At 31.2% G+C, this 8937-nt stretch overlaps 1 protein-coding gene across 1 annotated transcript; it reads left to right on the top strand.

Annotated features, from left to right (window-relative positions):
* Positions 1-1336: 1336 nt before the first annotated feature.
* On the top strand, positions 1337-3143 carry LOC108907107 (ribosomal protein S6 kinase beta-1-like; the record flags this gene model as incomplete). Its single annotated transcript, XM_023455130.1, is given in 2 exon segments — positions 1337-1444; positions 1654-3143. Coding segments are annotated over 2 exon segments (399 nt in total), but the record flags the coding sequence as incomplete, so codon positions are not given.
* Between the last annotated feature and the right edge of the window lie 5794 nt (positions 3144-8937).

Genomic DNA, 8937 nt, shown 5'->3' with positions numbered 1-8937 from the left:
ACGCGTTCAAAAATGTATTGTGTATAAACTATGCAAAATATAATTATTATGTATAGCAAATATATCGTATTATCCTCGCGAAGATTTGTACCCTTTATTTAAAATCCATAAATCATGTGAACAGGTTAAATAACGAGAAAATAATTAAGTTAATTTAGTTCTAAAGAAATGAAATGACACTCGCGCCCATCTCTAGTCCATCCGTCGACATCGGTTGCGTTTATCGAATTCCTATTGGTCAGAATTCAAACTGCAGCCCTGTTATGAATGGAGCGTGAGTTGGACTATTCTATCATGTGCGTCGCCTGAGGATATTCGTTACATTGACTCCTAATTTCCAATTAAAAGAACGACACTATTTTTAACCGAACTTTATTTAATAAATATGTAGTATACAATTTCTGATTTTCTAAATATTTTATAACGCCTAAAAATGTATGTACCGTGGAATTTTCGTGAATTATCACGTAAATTTCCGATGCATACACGACACGCCACTGCGTCATGGGTAATGTATCTAGGTTTATGAATGACATATCTATGTTCAAGGTTAAAGTCACAAATTGTCCGCTCTCTGTTCATGACAGATTAGTCCTATCTTTTCTCATGTTTTTTAGGTCGGTAATTGGCTGTTGCCCACTCTATTTATTTGCGTGTGGTAATCTTACTTGTTGTATGTGAATTGCCAATAAAACATGCTAAATTTAAATACCTACACACTCGAAAATATTATTATTAAAAAGTAATATTTAAATGATAGTTATTTATGTCAACATAAACTGAATAAAAATATGTGGACACCAGCGAGGCTTCGGCCCTGGACTCTACGGTTTCATTGCATTCGTAATAAAAAATAGTATGTGCAATTCATTCTGTTGTCTGAAGCCTACTTGAGCGGATGAGCTCAACTCCGCTCTTGTGGGCAATAGACAACTTACCACACTTATTGCACAGTATACTATTTTTATATTATGATGAAGTACATTTTAGTGTCTTTTCTATTAAAAATTTAAGACTCGGAGAGTAGTATCTTTGTATATGAATTAGTTTTTTTGTATTTTTTTGTTATATTTTGTATAAGAAATTTAATGTCAGTAATATTGTGCAATAGGCAAATATATACATTTATATATATACCTAGTAGAAAAACAGCTAGGATCGCTCGTCAGTTTAACCCACTAGACACAGACAGGTTTCGGACGTATTGGTCCTCATCAGTGCCATAGGTGAGACAACCGACGACCGATCCAGCTGTTCTAGTGTCATGAAATCACAATCATTGAGCCATTGGTGCTCCGCGTACTTTGTACTTCTTTATATATATATTTTTTTTCAGTCTAGTGATGATGATGTGTCCCAATTTGATACTAAGTTTACTAAGCAAACACCAGTGGATTCGCCGGACGAATCTACTCTTAGCGAAAGTGCCAATTTAATTTTCCAGGTAGGAATAAAATTTATAACTGACTTATTAAATAAGAACTGTTCACAGTATTTATAATATTTTGTATCACCTAGACAAAAATTTAAGTAAAAAAAATAACTTGAATTAAATTAGCCTTTATCATCTATTTTATTTTGTTAATAAAATACATGCTAACTACTTTTCACATTGAATTTATAATGATATTCTGTATCAAAAATAAATTTCAGGGATTCACGTATATAGCTCCTTCTGTGTTGGAAGAAATATACAAGCCGCAAATCATAAAGGCCAGATCACCTCGCAAGACTGGTACTCCCTTCCGCCATCATTTTGGTCTCAGCATAGAGTCAACGCAAGGTAACAGTTTAGACCCCCATTGCAGCTATTTAGGGGGCATGCATCACATGGCACATCACAACATAGGAGCGTTTGGAGTACAGCACACAAATCATCCACATACAAACAATTTCAATAACGATGAAATGATGGAAGTCAGTAGCGGTGTACCTCATGTATAGTACGACATTTTTATAATAGAATATTTAAATAATCCGATCGTTTAGTTCAATTCTTTTTTTTTATATAAATTTAATTTGTTACTGTTACCATAATATTATTCAGTTTACTATTTATATATTTTTTATCAAATTTCTTTCGTAAAAATTCTGCATTTACCGATTAATTTTTTGATTCGGTGAAGGATAGAAAAATTTCCTATACTTCCAAGCTGCAAAGTGTTTCCTCCGCTCATAGTAATTAAGAAATTAATTGTAGAAACGGGAGCTGGGAGTCGATAACTCCATATAAATCTAACGTTTGAATATGTGATAAATAAATTAAGCCTGATTTTTTCTATTTTATGGATAAAGTTTGAATGAAAGCAACTATGTTGAATTGAAAGACGCAAAATTTACGTCACAGAGGTGCAGTTTTGAAGTGTAACTATCCATAGTTATGTGTACTACTAAACATGACATTATGAAAAAGACAAATTTTTCCTGCTTATGCTGCTAATATAAATGATTAGCTTCATTCATTGAGCAGGAACAAAATTAAGAAAATCACAGGTCACAATGTTCTGTAGCGATTTAATATATTCTATCTAAAATTATTTATTTGTGACAGATTTTAGTTTTTTTCTTTTTATTTGAATATTTTTCCACATCAGAAAATGTAAAAATTATTATTATTACTTCCGCGAAAAATAGTTGTTCTTGAGAAATTATCTTTGTCTAATCAAGAATTTCACACTGCAAAATAAAACAAAAAAAAAAAAACAATCTAATTTACGTTTTGAAAATTTATCTATTTTTATTATTATTAAAAGTGCAGTTTGTGTTTTCTGGGGTCCTTATTGGTCACAAGGACTGAAAGGAGTAATAAAAAAAGAAAATTTTATTTAAACACAAAAGTCAGTTTTTTGAAATGTACACTATCTTGAAAGTTTCGTCATAACCATGCATATTTTTAATTTTTTTTATTTATTTTTTCAGTGTCAGAATTATGGTTAGACAAAAATAGTTTCATAAAAGCAACCCTTGACTGATACATATGCTGCAAGAATTGCGTTAAGGGGGAACATCCGAGTAAATAGCCAAAAAAAATAGGTGAATTTTAGGAATTGTTATCTCAAAAACTCTAATTTTATCCAGGTTTATTTTATTCAAAAGTATATTTCTTTATAAATACAGGGTGTTAATTAAGTATGTACAATAAATTGAACAGACAATTTGAGTGATTTTAAGACATAAAGTTCATATAAACATTGACCCGCAGATGCTTCGTTTTCAAGATACAGGGTGTTAAACTTTTGTAAAAAATTGCTATTTCGTAAATATCTTAAACACCCTTTAGGTACCCAATTTTGTTGTAATTTGGTAGTGTTATTTGTAGTGTTAAGGGATTAATTTAACCCTAACTTGATTAAATTTGTAAAGTCCAGTCCCGTCCCGTGCCGTACTTTAATGAATATTTTTAATAATGTTTCTTGTGTGGTCCAGGGATGTGCAATTAAGTGGATTTTATTTTTTTTTTCTCTAAAAATTAGTCAAGATACGAAAAACATTCAAGAGACAAAAAAGTTGTATTTTTAGTTACGCAACCCAAAACAAGTTTAAAACTACCAAAAAGTCGGCGTTAAGGTACTGCTCGGGACGCCACTGGACTTAACAAATCTAATCAAATTAGGGATAAATTAGCCCCTTAACACTACAAGTAACACTGCCAAATTACAACAAAATTGGGTAAAGGATATTTAAGATATTTACGAAATAGCAATGTCATTTACAAAAGTTTAACACCCTGTATCTTGAAAACGAAGCATCTGCGGGCCAATGTTTATATGAACTTTTTGCCTTAAAATCACTCAAATAATAGTCTGTTGAATTTATTGTACATACTTAATTATCACCCTGTACATTTCGACTGGGAGCGCTGCTGCCATGGCCGGCATAAAAAATGCCCCTTCCTTCCACTGTTTGCGGTCCTCAAGATTATCATGCAGCCTCCGCAGCAGTGGCAACATCTTCTGCAGTAATTCGTGCTTGCCTTCGTTGAATCTTCCCTTCATGGGTCACGTTGTGAGTTTTGACTCCGGCGGTACGCATCTTCGATCTCTTTTCGATTCTCTCTGCCTAATGCATTCTGGTAAATTGCCCATAATTTCCACAATATTGGAAGATTAAAAAGAAATTTGCACGCAATGTTCTTAAGACTACAAACATTAAAATGGGCAAAAAATAAATTTGAAAAATACTTTTTTTCTACTCGGGTATTCCCCCTTAATTAACTTTTACATTTTTTCACAGACAGCAAAATGATCAAATAAACAAAAAAAAACTAATTCTTATAGTTCAATCACCATTTTTTTTTATTAAGTGTTTTTAATATACATATATTTTTCTTATAAATATTTAGCTATGTCAGTACCATACATTTTTATATAAAATACAATGATATAAAAATGTAGAATTTTTATGACTTGCATTTGTACCAGCCTATAAAATAGTTGTATATAAATAGGTAGTGGATTCTTGGATATTGTTTATTTATAATAATTATTGCTCCCTGTACTTTGTGTGTTAGCAGTATACTTTATTTAATTATTTCTTAATAGGAATGTTAACATTTTTCTTGCACTGAACAGTTTATTTTGGGAATCTAAAACAGATATTAAAAGAACTTATGCTGATATTTTTATCATGTACCCATTTTATCTACAATTATATTAAGTATAGGAAAAGAAATTTAATTGATAGTTTAAGAACTAAAATTTTGTAGATTGTTTCGTAACGTATCCACAATAGTGTTCATTGAATGGTTTTAAGAATATGTAAAGGAAAAGGAAGTAGAATCGCGAGAGAAATTTTATTTGTCGAAAAGTGACAAAAATACCGTAGGATAAGAATGCTTATACAATTTTTATATTTATTGGTTAACCATTTTATTGCTGCTTCAGTATGTTAAGGGTTGTCACGGTTATTCTCTTTCAAACACATTGTAACAACAGTGTGTCAAAAATGAAGGAGCGGGTTCCTCTCCCAAATATTGTTTTATACAGGGCGATTTGGATAACTGATAACTAATAAAACATAGAACATTAAAAAATAATCGTCTTAGACTTTTTTAATTTTAGCCATATCTTTCCCAAAGACTATCGTAATGCACCAGAATTTGATATGGGTAAGTTTTTGGAGGTGTTAAATGGTATGTATGTTAAATGTACAGTTAGTTATAGACCATCTTCTAGAGATAACTAGCTGTGACCTAGTGTCATTTTATGATCAAACTTTTTTGAGGTTATGTTTTCACAGTGTATGTCATAATTTATAACGTAAAACAATTGTTCCTGGACACCTTTTGTATTATAGTTGAGGAGCAGGTTGACTTCGGGACATTCAGTTGTGTTTTTTTTTAATGGAGTTTTCAGAAAGGGTACCATTCTTATGTAATATGAAATTTTCTGTTGTAATGTATGACACACCGTAACAAAACTTAACCTCAAAAAAAATCTTAATGTCTCAAGTAAGGTTGTACCTAGCGACTCCTAGCAAATGGTCAGAAATTAACAACAACGACATATTTAGCACCCTCAAAAACTTACGTGTATTAAATTTCAATGTATTACATTCTTTTTTTTTGGGGAAGATACAACCAACATTTGGTTCTCAAGAACCATCTCAAAAACAAAAGATGATAGGTCCATGATCCAAAAGAAAGAATTCGTTTTATTCTTTAATGTTCTATCGACCCCACTACGTTATGGTACCTTTTCCAGAAACACTCTGTATAAATATTTGCACTTGGGTTCTAAGTTTTGAGATAAAGGGTAAAAAAATACCTTCTGAAAATTTTTCTGTCATTTGAAATGGGAAATTGAAACAGGTCTGCCACCATTTATAAAAAATTATTTAAATTATTCTAAATTTGCTAAATGGTAAAAGCTATGCAATAAAGTGATCATTTTCGTTCAACATAAAATTTGTTGTTCAAAAATGGCCAAAAATGAAATTGAGTAATTGCATAGCATATTTACCCGTGACGAGAGACGAGAAGAATACTCTTCATTTTTGTCACATTGTCATCCCGTTACACCCTATATACTAATATTTCATTTATTTGTATTTTCCAAGCAGCACCTTCAGATGCATTTTCAGTATCTGGGTTATATTAATGTTAAACTCCACATTAAATGATGGAGTAAATATATTTATAGAACAAATATTATAGAAACTTAGCAGTATCGTTTTTCATGAAATTTTCACACATTTGCGCCTTTAATAAAACATTGTTACAACACCTTGTCTATTCGCAACTGGTTATTTATTACCCCTAACACAAATCTCAAATTGTTACGAGAAGATATTTATCTGCAATGAAAAGGTTAATCATAGATACAACACTATACAGGGTGTTTTTAAATGAAGTAACAAAAATGGTACCAGTGAATGTAGAGCCAAAAATAAGAGGATTGAAGTAAAAATACCTTATATGGAAGTTGCACCCCTGAGGCGATATACCCTCTTGAAGGAGGGCATTGAAATTCACATTTTAATTAAATAAATAATTTGCCTCATATAAAAAATTTCTAATAAAATATTATTGCAATGGGGTTGACTGTTTCACTCCTTTATAAAATACGCCAATGATCGAACAAATATTGAAAAGTTGTCTCTTTATTAGTAGGATGCTCATACCAAGTTTCGTGTCTCTAGCATTCCTCATGTTAAAGAAAAAAAATTAAAAGGTGAATTTCAATCCCCTCCTTGAAGAGGGTATATTGCCTCAGGGGTGCAACTTTTATACAAGGTATTTTTATTTCAATCCTCTTATTTTTGGCTCTACATTCACTGGTACCATTTTTGCTACTTCCTGTATAGTAGGTATATATCCTTTTATGCTGGTTGAATTGATGTCAAGCAAAGAAATGTGCTCCTGCTTAGAGATTGTAATAATAACAGTTTAATTCAGCAATGTGCATACCAGTTTATATTGAATGGGTAATCCTCAAAATATTTAATTTGGTACCGAACATGCATGTGTATCTTCTAGTCCTGTACACGATTTTCAATTTTCAGATTAGGATAATTTAAGTACCCACAAAGGGCGGGTTCATTGGTACCATCGGTTGATAAACCCTAGGTATATAAACTAGATTCGTAAGCCTGCACATTACTGCTTTAATCTCTATATAGGTGTAAGGGAACATATCTATCAGTGTAGATATTATTCCGTATGTAATTAACAAACAGTTTTTTATGATCAAAATTTTTTTATTCACATTTTAGATTTCAGGAAGCATGGTGTGCGAAAATAGATTACTGGATATAAATTAGAAGTGCTGGTTTTATATATTCTTTATTTCATTGGTACACTGTTAGAACTTTTGGTACTAATGCTTTCCTGCTGTTATTTAAACTATTAAAAATCATGTTTAACTACAAAAGGTGAAGTAATTTTATTAGAAGTTAAGTAAATCGGAAAGTCATTTAAATGTTATGTATTGTTTGATATTTTAAACAAATCAAAAATACCATCTAGTAATACGAGTATAGGATATTGCTTTTATGATGTGGGATGCTAAGATTGTAATTGTGGGTTGTAGTGAGTGATTTAATATTGCCTAGGGTAGTTGACTGTATTTGATTGTAGGAAAAAGTGATTTTGTAGTGATAAATACGTCAACATTTATTGGAACGTGATCTAATTTTTTTTTTAAGTTTATTTAAAGGTTCATTAATATCTTGGTAGTCAATCAACGGATTTATTCATGTAGGAACAAATGAGGAAATAGTACTTTATTTTTTATTGATACACATAAATAATTAGTTTCATAAACTTTGAGGTTTGTATTCAAAGTTCATTAAAATATCTATGAATTTTCTCAAAAGCGTCATGATGTATGCGAACTATTGATTTATACAGGGTGNGGGATTGAAATTCACATTTTAATTTTTTTCTTTAACATGAGGAATGCTAGAGACACGAAACTTGGTATGAGCATCTTACTAATAAAGAGACAACTTTTCAATATTTGTTCGATCATTGGCGTATTTTATAAAGGAGTGAAACAGTCAACCCCATTGCAATAATATTTTATTAGAAATTTTTTATATGAGGCAAATTATTTATTTAAAAATATTTTTTGGGAACACTGATTTATTGCGCAACTTTTTTACCTCTTGTAATTTTTCGATAAAACCGATAGTTTTCTAGTAAAAAAATTAGATGTGTAACCGTTCACTAAAGGGGTAATTGCAAAAATTTGTAAAAATAAAGTAGGCGGATGTCATAATAAATAAATTGTTATTTATCATATTAATAAATTGACACTTTCTGTCAATAAGCTGGTAAGGTAATAATAACATTAAGACTAATTTGCTATTAATTAATGAAAAATGTTTGATAACTAATGACTATGGGACATGTATTAGGTAAAGTTATTTATTTGAAATAAAATTTAATACAAACGAAAAACAAGAAATGCAAAATTAAATTTAAAGAATATTCTCGAAATAATTTCCATTTTGCTGCAAGCATAACCTAATACGTCTGTTGAAGTTATATAACACACTCGCACAAACAGTTCTTGGTTATTGCGAAGGTCATCTGCTGCCTGAAATATTCTTAGCATAGTTCTTCTAAGGAGGCAACAGGAGTGGCATCAACAATACTTTTTTATGTGTCCCCACAAAAAGAATTCCATAGGCGTTAGGTCAGGTGAACGTGATGGCCAACAAAGAGGGGCATCACGACCAATCCAGCGATTCGGGTAATTTAAATTTAATAATTCTCTAACGACAAGTGTACTATGTGCAGGCGCCTCATCGTGCATATACTACATGACCTGACGTGTAGCGAGTGGTACATCCTCAAGTAATGTTGGAAGATTTTCGTTAAAAAATCTAAGATACTCGGCCTCTCCAAGCCTGTGTGGAAGAATAAAAGGACCTACTAGAGTATTTCCTACAATTCCCATACAAATGTTTAAACTGAAATTATGTTGACATCTT

This window comes from Anoplophora glabripennis, unplaced genomic scaffold (genome assembly GCF_000390285.2).
Source record: "Anoplophora glabripennis isolate ALB-LARVAE unplaced genomic scaffold, Agla_2.0 scaffold325, whole genome shotgun sequence".
Lineage (NCBI taxonomy): Eukaryota > Metazoa > Arthropoda > Insecta > Coleoptera > Cerambycidae > Anoplophora > Anoplophora glabripennis.
The sequence above is the reverse complement of the archived record's forward strand: the minus strand, read 5'-3'. Positions and strand labels throughout refer to the sequence as shown.